Genomic DNA, 20,669 nt, shown 5'->3' with positions numbered 1-20,669 from the left:
AACAAAAATAAGAAAATAAAGAAAAAAGAAATCAGGGTATACTTGATAGTAATTCAGTATCCTGCCTTTTATACCCCAAGTTTTAGTGAGCAACTACTATGTGTAGTAGCAACGACTATGTACATGCCATGCAGGGAATACAAAGATAAACCCACCTAATAGAGAAAAGACGTGTCCAAACATATAATTAATGAGAGAAAACTTCAAGAGATAGGAAAGGCACTATGAGAAAGTTTTAATGCCTTTTATGCCAAAGTAATTGATAGACAAATTTTAAAAATCTCTTCATTGGCATGGGCTTTAAAAAAAAAATGCTATGAGGCAACACAAGTGAGAATTATTAATTCTGCCTGGTGGGCAAAAGTGGGGAAGGGGCTCAGGAAGGCTTATCTTTGAACCTGGAAACTGTAGGGTGAGTGTAAGTTCCTCACAGATAGTAAGTCAAAAAGAACATTCCTTAAAGAGAGAAAAGAACTTTTCACATTTGGGGGAGGAAGACACAATTGTTATACGGGGAGGATGGGCATAGTATTATAAAGTCAAAGGAGTTAGAACCACTCTGATTACCTTACATCTGAGAAGGCAAAGGATGCCTTTTGATGTGGGTTTGAACAGAGTAGAAACTAAGAAGACTTTGGCTTTGTTTGGGCGAGTTTTCTTGTAGACTTAGATCAATTACATTAAAACATTCAGCCTGCAAACAATGGCCTCAAAGAAAACTCTGGCTCTTTCCTTTTATGAAAGTAATACTTGCACCACAGCCCATGGGATCGGCTGTTCCTTTTCTATTGAAATGATTCACATAGAATGTTACTTGGATGTCCCGGTAATATATGAACATTAATAGCAGGATATTTCAATCAGAACTGGCGTGCTGTAAGGGAATAACTGTTTCCCATTGACTAAGTCAAAAGCCAAGTTAGTTTATTAGCATATAATATACTTGGAGTCGGTTTATGGATTTTGTTATTTGGCATTTACATCTTTGTCCAAACCACAAAACTCAAATGGCTTAACAAGCTGATTGAAGCACCCAGAAGAGGCCATGGTAGAAGCATTTGGGGAGTGATACAAAAAGTCACCTAACCGCCCCCGCCCCCCACCAGAAAGAATCACCTACCCCAAAACAAATAGTTTTAGCTTTTTGGATACAAGATAAAAAAAAAATTTGTCTTCCTCAGCATATTATTATTGGTCTGCATGAGAGGACATTCAAACTTTGGAAAAACATGTTTTAAATTATTTGTCGACTCCTCCTTTTGGTTTAAGTATATGAAGCACATTTATTTTTCTGTTATCCTCATGAATATTTATACACATTTAAATGGGAAATCTTTTATAAGCTTAATAAATATAAGAATCTTTTAAATTTTTTTAATGTTTATTTTTGAGAGAGAGAGAGACAGAGACAGAGACAGAGACAGAGACAGAGACGCAGAATCTGAATCAGGCTCCAGGCTCCAAGCTGTCAGCACAGAGCCCCATACGGGGCTCGAACCCATGAGCTGTGAGATCATGACCTGAGCAGAAGTCGGACACTCAACCGACTGAGCCCCCCAGGTGCCCCTAAATAAGAATCTTTATATTTGTGTTCGTTTAACCATGTAGTTCTTAAATGCCAGACTCTGTTCTGTATGTTTTATAAATAATTATAATATTCATATATTTTTTATAACATGTAATATTATATAAGTTTATATAAAATATATTTATATAAATACAATTATAAATTATAGTTTATATGACTTAGATAATTTATATATAAATTACAAATAAATAACATATATAATATACATTTAAATATATATTTAAATAAATGATCTCTTTCTCTTTCTCTCTTACACACACACACCCTTCCTTCCCTCTCACTCAGGCCACATGATCCCTTCTCTGTGGTATCCTCTGCCCCCTTTCTTCCTTTCTCATGGTCTTCTTCCCTTGTTTAATCACCCACCCATTGTCCTACCAGAGCCTCAGCTAATAGAGAAGCTTCAGTCTCCACCAACCCACTTTCCGGAAACTCACTTCAGCCCTTGGGTTTCCACTCCAATTCCAGAAAGGCAAATGTGACCCGTTGCAGGTCTGGAACCCACCTCTAGTCCACCCAGCTTTAAAAGAAGCCAAACAAGGCAGACCTGTGGACGGGTCAACTCCTCGGTAGGGGAGTGTGGACAGGGAGGGCATGACCAGTGTTTCCAGTACGCGTGCCACAGTGACGCCTTTGCATGACTTACAGGATCCACATTTCATCCACTCACCCGCTCTCTCCGTCTGTCCTTGGTCCTCTGGCTACCAGACAGAAAATCGAAGCAAGGCAATCTCTAAAATGAAAGTCAGGTGGTAGGAGCTAGTACACGGTTCCTGTGAAAATACACATTGATAATACGCAAAATAGATGAGTTCAACAGTATTGAAAACAAGCTGGACAAAAAGAGGTTTGCGGTATTCATCAATAGCTTTTGCATTCACTGTCCCCGGGAGAAGAAATGCTACACCATAGGTTTTTAATCTTTTATCACCAGGAAAGGCATTGCCGTTAATTCAAACTCTGTATCTTTAGGGTTTTAACGACTGCCTATCTCCAGACAAATTTGCTGAGATTTTAGATGAAAAGATAAAATATACATGTGTATATTCTGGTATACTGGTGTGTTTATTAGCTGTAGTTATGGAAGGACTATACATGGAGGGGGTCCATTAAGCTAAATATCAGTAAGGGAGTTGCCATAAGGATCACTGATAACAGGAGAGGATGTTTAAGAAATTCACATTATGTTCCCCCTGCCTAGTCCTAAAGTGAATTGGAAATTTGTACATTGGGAAGTCTCAGCCTTAAGGAAAGTCCCCAGCCATCTTTCAAGGAATTTCCCACTTGACAACCATAAGTATCCAGAAGTGAAGCGTCTTGTTGCATGTGGCTTTATTTCTACTGCCTAATAGTTTGTGTGGTACTTGATATTCCCAGATGCTTTCCTAAGCATTAGGTGCAGAATTATAGTGATGAAAAGGTATAGTAATAATAATGACACACAGGATTGATTTGCGATGGGTTTGGCATTCACCAATTGGTTACCTCACCAGGATTCACTAAAAGATAATTGGGTTCATTACCCATTTCCAAGTAAGGCCAGACTCACTCCAGTTATAGTTCTGTTGTCTGGAATAGATAGCATATTCTACCTCTAAAACATGAAGGCAATACCCAAAACATCTGCCTCCATAGAAGAACTGCAAAGATATTCTACTTAAAATGAAACGTATTCTTTTCTTGTCGGCCCCTAGATATTTTCTTGGTCTCATTCTGTTCCTTGGTAGCTTAAAGATTTCCAATCATTTTTCCTTTTATAAAATACAGCATATAAAAATATTCTCTTTCTGGATAATAATATCCTATCATTGTACCTAAATATTCATGTGTTATGAATCTTCCTAATTAAACTTAACAAACAAGAATAGTTTTAAGTGTTGTCACTTGAACACAAGTGATTACCAGATTTACATACTTTTCACAAATCTATCTCCAATTTCTCAGACCATAGAAAAGATTCACTAAATCGACAAGAACATGAAGAATCTCAATCTGAAAGTATCTGTTGAAAGTTGTGGTATTATGCAGTATTATGCAAACTTCAGCCATTATTTCTCAAGTAGGTAGCAAATTAGTGTCCATTAAAATGAGGCAAATAGCTTACTGCTTCTCTTCCCATCACTATAGTAATTGCTAATGTCCCCGAAGTCTGTGCAAGGTTCTGTTTGGAAAAGTGCAAGACCTTAGGAAGTTGCTGAGTTTTTATGACCTCATTATGTAGTCCAAATACAGGAGATAATGGCCAATGTTCTGTTGGTAGAGTCAGCCATTGAACCAAAGACCAGGCTGTTCAAGTGGGAAGTTGGATGAAGGGGGCACATTCAATGTTTTATAATTTTAAGCAAATTTTAATTATGGAAATTAAAAATTGTGAAACATAAAATACACTGGTAAAGTCTTACTATACGCATAGTTTCAAAGCATGTGAATTCTCCACACAAACTTCTAAATCATCAAGAATCACATACTCCCATAGCTGACAAGGCCAGTGAATTAGTTATGTTCATGTTATTGCTACACAACTTTAGGGGTTGAGAGAAATGCCCACCCACCATTAACATTCTCAGTCTTGAATGCATTTAGACCTTTGGGAAGTCATTTCTCACATAAAGTTTGAGCCCTCCTTTCACAGATCACACGATCTGTGGCCTAGGTCATTACAACCTACCTAAGATCCAACCTTCTATACTCCATCTCCATATAAATATGAACCATTGTCCAATAGCAAATTATTCCTTAGGACCATAGGGATTTTAGATCATATACGGTGATGTGACATGAAACCAAAGTGTTAATTTACTTTGATCAGAATTCTCACATTATCCAGGCATTTCACGTACAATAGACTGAATGTTTTTACAAGTGCCTGAACTGATCACAGATTATTATCTCATGTTAGCAGAGAGGGAGAGAAGAGAGGGAGAAAGAAAGAGGATGCTTTTGGAGTTTGAAGACATTCTCCTATTCCTGCCACCTTCCTTCCTCCCAACGCCCAACCCAGTCTTTGGTTAAGCCAGTTTTGACACTTTCTGCCTTATTGGGAACCCAAGCTAAGGTACATAGCAGTCAGAACAAAATGTGACACAAGTCCAAGAGAATATCTTCTGCAAAGAACAATTAATTGGGGTGGGGTCCGTAATTTGAAAGCCGTAGGTCAGGCTGGAACATTGTAGAATGTAGCTGTTAAATCCATTGCCCAAGCCCACATTTTTGAAGGCTAGGCCTCCAGTTCCAACACTGCAAAAGCTAAAGAGTGTGGCAAAGCCTCCTGCTTAAGCATCTCCACATTGGTCTAAAATTAAATTCTAATGGAAATCTCTGAGAACTGCTGAAAGTCTTTGGTTATGGTGAAACATGTAAAATTATTGCAATCGACTAAAGAATTAACCTATTTTTCCCCAAAAGCACAGGAAAAGTATTCACACACACAGAAGTCTCTGAGGGCTCTAGATAAAATGAAAAAGCTTCCTGAATAATAGAGGTTATATTTTTTAAAACTATAGATCTAAACAGCTATTTTGTGTGTCTGTGTATGTGAATGGCTAGTAGGTTTGCTGAGCAAGGTATAAATTTGTGATTATCTTCAAAGGAATTTATACTAATTTTGTTATGGGCATAAAGAAAATAGAAATGTGCCATGTGAATTCAGCTGAACATGCAGTGGATTCCATAAAGAAAAATGTTTTCTTTATGTCATTAATAGAAAATGGTATTCATGGTATTTTAAAAAGCCTTTTCTTTACTAATGGAGTCATATACTACAGATTCTAATTTTTACATTTATGACTTTCTCTAGAGTATTTTTAATATCCTGTGTCCAAAATGTAACTTAGAAACTAAAGTGTGAACAGAAGAAATAAGGAGAAACAAGAGAGAAAGAATGGAGGGAACGGTGACATCCTACAGATAGTGTTTATTCTGAAGTTTAGCCAGTCAATATAACTGGGCAACAATAGCATGATATTGTTCCCTTGGGCATAGAATTTTGTTGGCAAACCCATTCTAGAACTTGCCTCACAGGCCCCAGTGAGCTTCAAACTGATGTTCTTTATAGCTATATCAATGTGCTTAATTTAGGTTGGAGTTTGGTAAGGGTCCATTCACAAGTTTTCATGAATCTCTTTCAAAGATCCATAAACCCTTGAAATTGCATAGAAATATTTTTGTGACTATCCATATGTGCACTTATTTTTCTGGAGAAAGGGTCAGTAGATTTAATCAGATTCACAAAAGTATTCAAAGATCCTTATCCAAAAAAATAGGCTAAGAACCACTTCGTTAGTTCATTACTGATTATTTGATATCATTTTCTTTTCTCGGAAACAAAGGCAATGTGTGTGTGTGTGTGTGTGTGTGTGTGTGTGTGTCCTGACAGAAAGACAATGTTACCATATACTGGCAGGCTAAATTTACACAAAGCATGGTATTTTTAGGTATAGCCTGATTCTCTACCTTTCATAACTAAGATATTCAGAAGTGCTTTTGTATTAGGCTATAAGGGCTTTTATTGTCTATAGAATAAATTTCCATGTATTATCACTGTAGGAAATGGGTGAGAATGTAGAGGCCAGATATATTCAGTATTTATGCAAAGGGAGATGATACTTTGATACTTTATCCAATTTTTAGCACTGGATTATAATATAATAATAATAGTAATATAAATTTATATATTTGTTTTCATATTTGAATTGGTAACAGCTTCATTCTGAAATTAGGAAATTTAATCATCTAAAATGTTTCTGTATTTCTAGGGGTTACAACACTTTGGTACATTGAGAAATACATTGTTATGAAATCATTTGACTGTTTGTTGCTCTCAATGTATCCTATGTAAATTGATCCTTTGCTCCTATATATCCTCTCAAAGGGAAGAGAGGTTTCCAGCCATCTCGCCTATTGTCTGGTAGATTCTAGATAACTGAAACATTCTAGAAGGCCCATTCTAGGACTTCTTTCTCCATGAGAACTTTAAGTGGATCACAGCTGGTCTGTGAGTTGAAGTAAAGATCCCACTGACAGAACCAGTGCTCAAGATCAGAACTTGGCAAAGGCTTCTCTTGGAAGATCCTAGAATGAGTCTAAACATATCATTAGGTATAAAAAAACGCAGGTATGGGATATAATTGTTCCTTGACATGAAACAATGTGGTAGCATGTGCTAAACCAAGGCAAAGGGAAAAATTAAATAGCATAGTACTTTGGCAAATACCTCATAAAATAATTTTAAACATTGGAAAAGAGACCCTTTTTTAAGGCGTTGAAATAAAAACCCAGGGCGCCTGGGTGGCTCAGCCGGTTAAGCATCTGACTCTTGATTCTGGCTCAGCTCATCATCTCACCATTTGTGAGTCTGGGCCCCACATTGGGCTTTACACTGACAGCACTGAGCCTCCTTGGGATTCTCTTTCTCCCTCCCTCTCTGCCCCTCCCCTCCACGCTCTGAAAATAAATAAACTTTAAAAAACATACAAACCCATATAGGGGTGGATATTTCTTATGTCAGCAAGTTCTCCTCCAAAAGAAGTGTGCTGTATTAACATTTCAAGTTAGCCCTTAATCTTCAAAGTGCCTTTCAGTAGGAAGTTACTTAATCCTCCTCATCAGCAGTGAGGAAAATGTCTCCTCTACAGACACGTAAATAGTTTTAAAGTTTTAAAGTGCCCTTTTGTCTCAGTCGTTAAGGGCCTTTTGGTCAAAAGCATAATCTTTTGCTTCCCTCTCCTTGGATTTGAAGGAGTAATTCTCAAAAGTTCTCCATCCACAGAAGAATCAGATGGGACCATGGGTTATCCCTCCCTCCTCATACCCTCTGGAGCACAAAAAGAAATTTGGGGACAACAATTGTCATTTTCTTACAGGTTTTAAATGTTGATATAAAAATGGCACCCATTTTTGTGTAACTGACATTTTGGACATTTCCTTTAAGATGAAAATCAAACCATGAGAAACACTGACTTAGAAAAGAGAAGGCCCCAGGACACTGATACACTTTAGAAGTATAATAGGTCACACAAGTCAAATACAGTCTCTTATTAATGGAGCAAGGAACCAAACCTCAAACTATTATTTCTCACAGGGCAGCAGTTTCTTGATAAAAGAAAAAAAAAAAAACATAGCAGGCAGGAGAAGGGGGGAAATGGAGATGATTGAAGGCTTTTTTTAGTTCATATTTACAGAAGTGGCACAGAATCTTGATTATTTCTTTTTTAAGATAACTGTTCTGTACGAAACCATCTCATTTTTATGGTACTGCTCAATTCCTTAACTATTCTGGGAAGGTAAAGTGAGAAAATATAGTGTGATACCAAAATGAGCAAAAGAAGTTATTCAATGAACAATGATGGCACTTGAGAGAACTCTTGAAAATGTACTTCAAATCTTTTTAATCATGTCTCTCATGGACATTCATTTTTAATACTTCTCTTTAAAATGTCAAGTTGAACCATATGTGAGTGCTGATGTTAGGGTACTTTTTACATCTTATAGCTCACTGATAATAGCTTAAATAGTTTAGAAAAAGTCTGTGACACCCCCCCCACACACACCCCTGAATTCAACTGAATTCAACAAATGTTTCCAGAAGACCCATCATGAGCCTGGCACCTTGCTCGGTGGCTAAGGACAAAGCAGTAGCAGATGGCAGATGATATGTCTCCTGGGTACTTTATTGTGACTGTTACTCTATTAAGAATCAATAATCAAGCTTATCATTTATGGTCAGACATAGATAGACTACTAATGTAGCTAGTAGTTAACTCAACAAGTGAAAATGTGCCTCCAGCTGATTTTGATTTGTTGAGTCTTTAATAAAGAGAACCATTCAGGCATTTTCTTAGTGCCTCTGATGACTTCAGGGATCTGGCCTGTTTTAAATTCCCATTTTTCACGTAGGAAACTCAACAACTGGGTACATATGAGACTTGCTTAAGGTCACATTTCACTTCCAATCTTCTGGTTGCTGGCTCAGTGTTTCATCTACTAACCGATTCCTTTCTCTCCCTCCTCGCCCTATGCACCCCCTCCTATAAAAGTATGGCAATCGGTGCCTTCACTGACCCCAGCATCCCAGGAGCTCTGGGGAGAGGGCAAAGTCAAACAGACCCCCTGGTGGGAACCTTCTGCTACAGGAGTCTGTAAAAATTTTGCTCCGTATTTTATCCCTTCATGTGTTATCTCCCCCGTGCTCAGTAATTTTAGTTTGTGCTTTTTGTTTCTCTTTTTGTTTCTTTGGTTTGCTGGCTTTGTGTTCTTTTCTCTTTTTTTTCCTTTTCTTTTCCTTTTTTAATGCAGGAATCGGTCAAGGCGTTCCGGTGGTGGCACTCATTGTGGAAGGAGGACCCAATGTGATCTCCATTGTCTTGGAGTACCTTCGAGACACCCCTCCCGTGCCAGTTGTTGTCTGCGATGGGAGTGGACGGGCATCTGACATCCTGGCCTTTGGGCATAAATATTCAGAAGAAGGCGGGTAGGTAATGAGTATGAAGCCTATGTTCCAAACTTGGAAAGATGGTATTAGTCGATTAAGATGTTTGGTTTGGGAAGGTGGTGGGGAAGAGCGGGGGAACGTATTCTAAATGTCCTGGGAACTGAGACATTCCATGAAATCTCCACTGGACTAGCCCAATAAAGAGGACAAAGGGAAAGGAAGGGTCATAGGACTCGGTAGCCTTTCTCTTCTTTGATTTCTTCTCTCTTTTGCCCCTCTCACTAAGGAGAAACAGGAACTGGGTTTTCACACACATGGGACAGCTAACCTGGACCATATAGATCGGGTTAGTACCTTGGGAAAAGCTGGGATGTGCAGCCTCCAGGCTCAGCCTCCGAACACCAGCTTCACCAGACTGCTGCGTGTTCACAAAGGTGACACCTTAATGAAAACTTCCGGTGGCCTGTGCTGTCAGATCCCTGTAGATTGGCTCAGAAAGCAGAGTCTATAAACACTCTGTTCCTCGTTAAGCCCCTCCTGGACTCCCCGCCACGCCACCGCGAACTTTCCTTGGTCTGTCTACCCCCTAATGCTACTCTCAACAGTCCACAGCCCCCACCCCCCCACAGCAAGGAAGACTTCCCTCCACAGCCTTCCCTGTCAATCTGAGGTCCCACCCAGGGAATGGTGACATCCAAGCAGTCTTGGATATTATTAGATTAAAGTGACTCACCCCAAGGTATAAATGGGTTTAAGGAGGAAAACTCAGGGGGGCATCACTGAATTTTTATTTCATTCAAATTTTTAAAGTTGTTATTTATTTAAGTAATCTCTATACCCAACGTGGGGCTCAAACCCATGACCCCGAGATTAAGCATCACATACCCTTCTGACAGAGCCAGCCAGGCGCCCCTAAGTCATTGAATTTTTAAATAAGGAACTTGCTAACCGAAACAATTCTCCTAACACATGAAACTGGTGGGTGAAAGGAGCCCCAAAGGAGATGGGGTCTTTTGTTCATCCCTTTTACAAACATACATCGAGTGTCTACTGGGTGCCACACACAGAGATGGGAAAAAAGAATAACAACTCTCCCTGCCATCAAAGAGCTCATAGTAAGTCTAGTAAGTAGATAAGCATGTAATGATTAGTAGTAAGTGACTGGCAAGCTTGGCTGCTCAGGACACTCCCTTCTCCACCTGTCTGCCACGTAGCCTTCCTTACAACAGGCTCCTCCTGGCAGCCCAGTAGTGTGTTTTCTCTCCCATTCCTTTCCTTGTCTTTGCCCGAGACCCAGCAGTGCTCCAGGTGAGTGTTAACCCAGCCCCCTTCCCTGATAAGTGTGTGAGCCTAAATATGGGAAAGAAAGGAGACACACGTAGGAAAGTCACTGGCTTCCCACTAACGTTGCAAACACTGACAGTGATTTGGGGGCGCCTTAAAGCTTCTGATGTGAAAAAGAAAAGAAAAAACAATATTCATGAGCATGAAGTTGGAGTTTGCTTCCTGGCAAATTTAAATTCTGTCTTCTCCTTTCATTGTAAATATTGGTCCATTTTATAGCTAAGAAACTAAAAAGAACATTTGCCTGAACATCTCCATGTCTGTTACCAACCAGAATTCAGGATCCTCAACTGTGCTTTGCTTTTATTAAAAATGTAGCCATCGTTCTCATCGATTTAAATATAGCAACGTGTTTCTTTTTCAGAAAGAACTAAAGACTTTATACAGTTTTTAGCTTCTGCTAACTTTTTTTCTTCCTAATGCTTGCAATTATTTTATTGTATTTCCACAAAGTAAATGCAAGTTTGCATTCAGAAGGCACATTTCCCTTTCAGAAAATTCATGGAAAAGTGAGCTCTTCATCCTAACATTTCAGGTTTTTAAAGTCTGTACACAATGAAGGTCTGGACCCAGGGCCTACTTTTTGTCATTATCACGGGTTGTATAGTGTGAAAATGTTACAATTTTTGATAAGTTGCTCTTCCTGATTCTGTTTTATATGTAGGGGAAATGTTACACATTTTAGAGCTGGGGGAGTGGAACTCTGTATTTTTTAACCCAGGGGACAGATACACAGAGCAATTACGTGGTTTCCCAAGGTCGCATAGCCCACGATCCCAGGTCAGGATTCTTTCTGCTCTCTTAAAAAGTTCACTGAAATGGATTTTTGTGGCCTGTGCCTTGGTTGTTTCTTATATGTTACCTCAACGGCACCGTCTCTTAAGTAACTTAAGTTCCCTTCAGCTTCCCCTTTACATTAGAATTTCTTAATTTTTTGTATTATTGCATGTATCCCCAAAGATAAAATCAATGCATTCCTACGTGTAAACCTACTTGTTGGTCCAAGCCGACCAACCCTACAACACGGGGATTCTTTTCTTCCCCCTGACCCAGATCCAAATTAGGAGGCAGAAATACCATGCCTTTTTAACTTTAATTGGAAATTTTAGTTTTAAAACCAAAGCTTAGTTTTAGTTCTGATTATTTTATGACCAAAATATGCAAAAGCATAATCTATATGGGATCTATGCAAACATGTAAACCATGGTTGATTATCAAAGAGTATGAAGTCATGCACATAACCCGCGTGGAGATAAAGAATTAAGATATGATTTCATACCTTGGGAATTATTAAGATTAAAACTTAAAAAAATTTAAGAACCGTTTAGAAACACTTATTAAGAAAATAGAAGCTTCAAGAGAAGCTTTGTATTTGCCAATCCAAATAGATAGATCTATATTTATTTATTTTATATGGTGTTATAATAAATGTATGCTCTTGCTCCAGGAAAGCAATTATAAATTTATCATGATCAAAAGAATTCAGATGTTTGTCTGTGTCATCTGAATAACTGCCAGAATCATGTTTATTTAGCTTGATAAAAAGTAGTCCAGCCACACATATGCAACCAATTTAAAAAGAACATTTCCAAGGGCTCCTGAGTGGCTCAGTCGGTTAAGCATCCAACTTTAGCTCAGTCATCATCTCATGGTTCATGGTTCATGAGCCCACGTCAGGCTCTGTGCTGACAGCTCAGAGCCTGGAGCCTGCTTTGGCCTCTGTGTCTCCCTCTCTCTCTGCCCCACTCCCACTTGCACTCTGTTTCTCTCTGTCTCTCAAAAACGAATAAATGTTAGAAAAAATTAAAAAAAAAACATTTCCAAAGAACATTATTTTGCAGTAGTGTGTTTGCTTTATGCTAAAAAGAAAAAGAAAAAGGAGAGATAGAATCCCAAGCAGGCTCTGCACCATCAGTGTAGATGTGGGGCTCAAACTCACAAAGTGTGAGATCATGACCTGAGCCCAGACCAAGAGTCAGACGCTTAACTGACTGTGCCATCCAGGTGCCCCTTTGGTGATTTAAATATGATGTAAGCATTTTTAAACTCATTTATAGATTGTTAAATCACACAGGTCCAAGGACTGTAAGTGTGTATATTTAGCTATAAAGCTTTTCACTTTATAATCTTAAAGGAGTGAATGAAATTTACACACCTTGTATTTTAACTTTTATGAACTTGGTATTTTGCCCTTAAATTCCCTATTGTTAACCAGCTTCTAAGAATATGAATTTGAAAGGTCATCACTTAGGAAGCAAATCGGAATTGGCAAAACTAACTTGTGTCGATGAGATTACTTGAGGTAAAGGAAGACAGAGCGTATCCATCCCAAAGTAAATGGGTTTGGATACACTAGGAGGGCAACTGCAATTGAATTCATTTGCCTTCTTCTCCCTCTCTGCCCTGCAGCAGGTGCTACCAGAAAGAAATGGCCAAATTCTCTTTTTCCCTTAATGTCGAACTAGATCATCCTATTTCTCATCTGTCATAGTTTTAAAATGAGTCACAACTCACTTTCCCAGACTAATTTCATTCCGTAAAAATATTATCAAATTTTTCTTTTCTGAATCACAACTGACTAAACACTGCCAACAAACAGATTGATGCTACCCAAGTGGCATTAGATTCACTTACCTAAGTTTTCAAATAGGAAGATTCCACATTTTGCTGTGTTGAGGAAGCAAGCTGACCAACTTTGCTTACAGTCAGAACACCTTTCAGGTGGTAGCTGCCTGCAGTTAAAGTCAGAGATTAGTTTGCTTGGAAAGTAACTAAGTCTCAGGTTGCAGAGAAATGTGGTGTAGCTCCTCATTTATCAGCCATTGAGAAAGTGCCACACAGATGAAAGATGTCAGCGTGAAAAAGGCATCCCGGACAAATGTGTACTCTAAGGTGATGCTCCTCATTTATCTGGATTTTATTACTAAGTCTTACATTTATTTTGGTGTCTTCTTCCCGAAAATATTTTTAGAGAGCCTAGGACAAGAAGTAGAGCTTGTGGTAACAGAAAGCCTTAAAGCTCTTACATAGACTGTTGATAACTCTGGGGACGGCACCAAGGGGCAGACGCCAATAGACTGTTCACATTCGTATTTGTCTGGAATTTGTATTAGATATCATGGAGAAACACTGAGCCACTAATGGCTTGTTCTTGAGGAAGAGAATAGATAATATATTTCAAGGAAAAAAATCTGATTTTCCTGTTTAAAGGGGACTTAATAAAGATCCCTTTATTTTCTGATTAACTGAGGTAAAGGCATAAATGGAACACAAAGTAGAGATGAGAAAGGAAAAATCCATTGCATGGCTTCAAATTATATCACTGTGTCCTAGCACGGATGTAACGAAAGTTTGCTTCTCTCCAAATATACATCAAAGTGACCAAAGTCAGGAGGAAGTCACCAGAAAACTAGCCATTTTAGAAATCCAGGTGCAGTCTGTATTCCCTAGGGCATATCACTCCATGCAGTGGTTACTAATGTTTTCTTCTGCTTGAGAGATTTCCATCTAAGGCTGAAGGATGTCACAGCCCTATCATTTATCTCTATAAGATCTGCTGAAAGGAAGTAATTGATCTCAGTAGTCTGTATCCCAATATGATTTAGACATAATTGGAATGTCAAGTGAGAAAGAAGGAAACAAATATCAAGCATGCTGACTTCCAGTGTCTATTTTAGTTTCCATTAATTTCATCTTACCTTGTCTCTTTTCTAGAATTTTCTATAAGAAAGCATGTCAAAACTTGATTCTGTTTTGTAACTTTCTCAGAAGGGACGGGAAGACAGTTGGAAACATCTTGTATAGACAAAGCATACCAGGACCTTTATTTAAAAAGGGGTGTTGTTTTTGTAAACCGTTTTCTAAGTTAACCTTTATTGAGTGCCTACTATATGCCCTCAACGTAACTGTTAGAGAATGAGCAAGACATGGCCCTGGCAGAGATTTTATAATGGAGGTTAAAACACAGCCATGAATTACAGATAACTAGAAGGTCACATGTGCTGTGATAAACGTACAAGAGGCCAGAGGACAAAGTACTTGAGTGTGGCATTTCCCCCAAGAATCTCTTCAGGGGTGCCTGACTGGCTTAGCTGGTAGAGCATGCGACTTTTGATCTCAAGGTCATGAGTTCCAGCCCCACGTTGGGTGTTAATTACTCACATAATGGCATAATAGTCTCTATTGCTCCTGTTCCCCTTTTCCATCAAAAACTGGATCCAAACTGAGGATCAGCCTGGAAGACAAGAAAAGCTAATATTTGACCCTCTTTTGTGTAACTCAACACAGAAAAAAAAAAATCAGTTTGAAGAGTATTGAAAGAAAGCCAATAAAAGAGATAGTGTGTTTGTATGTGTACATACATACTATTATGTTGAATTTATATATACCCAAATATATATTTAAATACATTTGCATGTTATTTATATATAATATATATTTATATATTGAATTTATATATTTCAGTTTAATGAAATGAAGTTAATTGACAAATTAATTTAATCAAATAAAATCAATTAAATTACATATAATTTATAAATATACTAATGCCTATAATTATTGAATTGCAATTTTTATATTGCAATTTTCCCCTCTGTGGAATATATTAAAGATATTGATATATAGATACCTGTGCCATCGTATCTAAGTTCCTTAAGGTTGGAGTAGCTTCATTTATTTAGGAAAGTTCAAAAGAAAATACTCCATCTTCCAGTTTGCTGTTTGGTCCCTCCATGTTGTGTCAGCATGGAAAGAATAAAGCATTGACTAAAAAACAATTATGTAGAGTTCATGGAGGAAAGTACTATAGAGGGGAAAAGTTCTATTGATCCCTATCAGTCAATCAGTTCTCTAAATTGATTAAATTTGCTTTAGAATTGCTCAGCTCCAGGCTGGGAAAGTGTGGCCTTGAACATAAACAGCAAACATTAGAAAGAACACAGAGCTGCATAAGCCATCATGGTAAAGAAATCCTTTTTGGAGAACCACTGCCCATGACTTTTAGACAGCCCATCAATATCAATTGAAGATTGCACAGGATGGATCAACCATGTTTCTCTGAGATTTGCTCAGCTCACTTCTTGGCCACTTGTTACACAGAATACATTCAAAATAGGCAGGTGGTTGTCACACTTTAGCATGCCTGAGAATCACCCAGAAAGTGTTAGGAGACACAGGTTCCCCTAAGTATCCTGATTCGGTGTACCTGGGCTGAGGTACAGGAAACTCTATGTGAAAACAAACTTGAGGTGATCCCAACCAGAATGGTCCATAGACCATGTTTTGGAAACTCCTTTTAAATGTATACAAATTAGCCTTCTGATGTTTTCAGAAAGAGCCTCCTCACTTGCTGTGCCTGGCGTGCATTCTCCTCACACCAGTCATGGCACTGTTGCTGCAAGCACTTTGCACCCTCTGCCAAATTTTGTCCCTGGAACCCAGTTGGCTTGAGAAGTTGATTTAGCATGAATCACCTCATTTATTTCTTTATCACAGCTGTTCTTAGTTTCAAACATCTGTTAGACTTGAAAATTCCTCCCTTGAAGAGAAAGCTATACCATAAAAATACTCATTTTGACAGGACTGGTAGATTTTTCTGTTCACATTTTTATTTACATGGATTTCTTAAGGGCGTTCAGTTCATTTTATTTCTTTCAAAAATGATTGTCCACCTAGTTCAAAATATATGACCCATTTCCAAAGAGGAAAAAACAAGAGGATGAGAAACTTGAAAATATTTAAAACTGAATGATGGGTCTCTGCTGTTGGAGACACCATTGACAGTCATCAAGGACATTACGTTCAGCATTAGAAGGTCTTAGCTCATTTTCCTTTGACTTTACAATTGCGATAGGCAACCATTTAAGAGTCCCAATTTCCCACTTGCCTGTAGCATTGATTTTCACTTTTTTAAAGTCTGTAAGTCCTTTCTCATATGAAATCTCAGATAGAAGCGCAATATATAAAATACAGGATACATGTTCAATCTGTTGAAGCTGGGGTGGAAGGCCTAGACCAGTGGTTCTCAAATTTTTATCTTGCATCAGAATCAAAGGGCTTATCAAAAATCAAATAGCTGGGCTCCATCTTAGATTTTCTAATTCAGTAAGTCTGATTGGCCAGGTGATTTGCATTTCCAAGAAATACCCAGGAGATGCTGATGCTGTGGGTCCAGGGACCATAATTTGAGAACCACTGGTCTATAGGCCTCCTTTCTGTGCCTGGCTCTCACCCACTAATGCAGCTCTGAGGCATCTTTGGGGCACCTCCTCAGAATTCTTGGGGCTTCTTTGTGGAAACCAGTTGACCATTAATCCACAGGACAAGTCCAAATTCCTTGGCTTGGACTGAAGACCCTTTGCATTCTGGCCCCAGCTCTCTCTACAGTCATGTCAATGAACCTTCCATTCACCAGACAACAGAGCTGAATTGTACTTCCCATTGCTGCCATACACCTCTCTGCCTTAGTGTGAGATGTACACGTACATTTCTTTACCCACTTCTACGACACATCCTCTTTCTCTTATGAAAAGAAGCAGTGAGGACTTTAAAATCCACAAAGACATTTAAAATGTATTTGAGGGAGCCTTAGATAATAAAATGTCCTGGTATTTAATTCCTCTACCTTAGAGGAGATGAATTCTGAATCATCCTGGCTGATATTAGAACCTGCAGCTGCTAGAAATAGAGTGGATTAACATCTCACCCTGTGGTATCATTAATAATAGATAATGTTTGCAGCGTCCTTAATGGATTTCCATTAGATTCCCCATGCAATTCTCCTTGTTGATTATGGACTACAGGATTCATAAAAACTAGGTACAACAGTGACCACCTGCTATAAAACTTCTTCCACCAGAGACACACTAAAGATGCATTAAAGTAGTATTCCAAGGTTAACTCAAGTCTGCACTACTGTTGTCTAGGAGAGGCTCCACTCAACTTCAATACACTTTTTCTTTAATTGTCCTAATTGCTGGACAGCTGTCCTATAGTTGATATACATATTTATGGTATTTTCTGAAGTTATTCCATGCAAATCAAGTATCCATAAGCAGTGATCCCTAAAGTAAGCGGTAAAAAATCAGTTTCTTTAAATTCATGAAAGCCACAGTTCATTCAGCATCTTGGAGACAGACCTAAAATTTACAGTTCTTTAACCCTATGATATCCCTGGTATTCACCATTTGATAGTATATTTGAGATTTTCTTATCTCTCGTGCAGGGATGACAAATGGTTTTCATCTTGAGTGTCAACAACAATCAACTGGTACCGGCGTCCTAAAATAATGTGTTGAGAATTATTCTGAGGCCACATTGGTGCTCAGGGGAGAGATTATTGTGATAGATTAACAATGATGCAAAGAAGGAAAGGGACACTCAACATGCCATGGATGTCTACTTTTGTTCTAGAATGGAGACAACATCTTATAGATAGCCCCATATATCACCATCAGGCAATCATCAAATAGCACATTGGATGATGAAGCCAAGCGAAAAATAAGAAATTTATCTGCCTAAAAGATACCTGGGAAATAGTCCATCTTTAATCAACCCTGTGAAGTGCATCAGTCTAAACTGTCTGACAATATGAGGCTTTCCCTACAGGCATAATACATAGGATATCAAAAACAAGAGGCTCTTTGTTGTGGGATACTGTTTGAAGCTGGATTGAGGGACAACTCAGCAGTTGTCTATGGATAATTAATAAGAAACACTAATTTATTATTATTTTTTATTTTGAGAGAGAGAGAGAGCATGCACAAGCAGGGGAGGAGCTAAGAGAGAGGGAGAGAGAGAGAATCCCAAGCAGGCTCTGTGCTGTCAGTGCCTGATTCAGGACTTGAACTCACCAAACTTGAGATTGTGATCTGAGCCAAAATCAAGAGTCAGATGCTTAACTGACTGAGCCACTCAGAGGCCCCAAGAAAGACTAATTTTAAAACAGTGAGGAATTAATCCATCACTAATCCATCTAAAAAAAAAAGAAAGAAAGAAAGAAAATTATACTTGTTCCAGCATCTCACAGAGTAGGATATGGGGGTAGAAGGAATCTTTGACAAACTGCCTTGAGCAAGAATTGAGATTTACCCCACCCTTTTCCCCATACCTCTGACCCCCTTCCCAAAAGCATACTTGCAAAAGTGAAGTTACTATTTTTTAAAGCTTCTGCATGCAAGAACCTGGTCTAAACACTGTCTTTCATTAAACTCTATGGGATAGGTAGGATAATTATCCCCATTATATAAATGAGGAAATTGAGGATGGAAGGATTACAGAGTTTCCTCAACATCTCACCGGTAGGGAGTGGTCTGCCCAGGCAAATGGGGGCCGGAGCCTACACTCCTAGCAGCTACACCATATCACCTCTAGGAAGATGAGACCAGTAACGGCAGGAAGTTTGCTTGCCCCAGAGCTGTTATTATTTTTTTAAGTTTATTTATATATCTTGAGAGAGTGCATGCATGGGAGGGGCAGAGAGAAAGAGAGAAAAAGTATCCCAAGCAGGCTCCACACTAAGAGTGTGGAGCCTGATGCCGGGCTCAAACTCCTGAACCATGAAATCATGACCTGAGCCAAAATCAGGAGCAGGACGCTTAACTGCCTGAGTCATCCAGGTGCCCCAGGGCTGAGTTATTCTGAACAACAGCTTCCATCTCCCCCCCCCCCCCCCCCCCCGGCTTTGTGTCACATGCTGGTTAACTTCTCCTTTGAATAAATGTTGGACCAACCTTTAAAGCATATCCGTGAAAGAGATGCCAGGGTCTTTGCCTGCCCAAGAACCTCATACATCTAATTCCAGCTCTGATTCTCTCTTTTGTAGAGGGTCTAAACCAATAAAAGTTTGATTATTCCTCTTTCCTGGCCATGTGCAATTATCGTTGATGGGATTTCACTTGGAATGAACACAGAAGATGTGTCTTTCCCTTTAATTTTGGAAGCAGAGAAGCTGCCCGACCATGTGTCAGTCCCTGTATTCTTTGGCAACACTTAACAATTTCTACTCTTAGCCATAGTCATAAACAATAGCAAAAGAAAGGAGAGAAATTACAGATGCATAGCCAACACTGTTGAGGATTTTTCACCTGAGCGTCCTGCTAGTTTCTGCCCAGGGTAAAGTGCTTGGCAGTCTTGTCTGCCTCAACAGCAGTTCTGTCGAATAGAACTTTCTGTGATGATGGAATTGTTCTCTGTGCTGTCCAATAGAAATATCTGTGATGATGGAAATATTCTGTGCGTAATCAGATAGCCACTGAGCACTTGAACTGTGACTAGCGTGACTAAGGATTTGAATTTTAAATTTATCTAGCTGTAATTCATTTTAATTCAAATTGCCAACAGCTACCACATTGGATAACATAGCTCTAGTATTTCTGTAACTGAGTTCCACCAAACTGGGAACCCTTGAATGTCTGATAGATTTTCAATATTGACATTTTCTCTTTGTTTTTTTTTTATTAAAATTAAAAAAAATTTTGAAGTTTAATTATTTTTGAGAAAGAGAGACAGCATGAGTTGGGGGGAGGGCAGAGAGAGGAGACACAGAATCTGAAGCAGGCTGCAGGCTCTGAGCTGTCAGCACAGAGCCCAATGAGGGGTTCGAACTCACAGACTGTGAGATCATGACCTGAGCTGAAGTTGGATGCTCAACCGACTGAGCCACCCAGGTACCCCTTCCTTTTGTTTTGAAATTACATTCTTCATCCAACCAACATTATATATTCAATAATTCAGCAAGTATTTTTTGAACACCTACTCTGTTCCAGGCACTGTTTTAGGCCCTGGCAAAAACACATCTGTCTACAGAATAAACAAAAATTTTTGTGATTACAGAACTTACATTTTAGCAGGGTTAGATAGATAGTAATGAACATAATAAATAAACACATTTTATAATGTTTTAGAAAGTGATATGCTATGGGGAAAGGGAAGGGTAAGGGAATCAAGGTAAGGAGGTGGTGGAAAATCTGTCTTCAGCACCTTCATGAAGATTGAGAGAAGAGAACACATAAGTAATATCGTGTACAGTTCATGCATCCAAAGAGTTAGGCCAGCTAGGATTTTCTTAGATTAATCTGACTTTATGAAATGCCACACATAAAATGCCTAGCACAAATCTTATCTTAGAATACTGTGTGCCTCTCTTACAACCCTCAACCCCACTGTACCACCCCCCTTCTGTTTCCTTTTGTATGTGTATCTGTGCCTTCCGTTTTACCATATATAGCTCAAGATTCTAGAGTGGATTTTTAAAAAGTAAAATAAATAAATAAATAAATAAATAAATAAATAAATAAATAAATAAATAAA

General features: G+C 38.7%; 1 protein-coding gene across 1 annotated transcript in view; it reads left to right on the top strand.

Moving 5' to 3' along the window:
• TRPM3 (transient receptor potential cation channel subfamily M member 3) overlaps positions 1–20,669 on the top strand; it is a 252,426-nt gene that overhangs the window by 62,621 nt on the left and 169,136 nt on the right. Inside the window, exon 8 of the mRNA XM_049632685.1 lies at positions 8,882–9,056. Coding sequence (XP_049488642.1) covers positions 8,882–9,056 — 175 coding nt within the window. The remainder of the gene's footprint in view (positions 1–8,881; positions 9,057–20,669) is intronic.

Source organism: Panthera uncia, chromosome D4 (assembly GCF_023721935.1).
Source record: "Panthera uncia isolate 11264 chromosome D4, Puncia_PCG_1.0, whole genome shotgun sequence".
Taxonomy (NCBI): Eukaryota; Metazoa; Chordata; class Mammalia; order Carnivora; family Felidae; genus Panthera; species Panthera uncia.
Note: the sequence above shows the minus strand (reverse complement) of the source record. Positions and strands in the feature narration are given on the sequence as shown.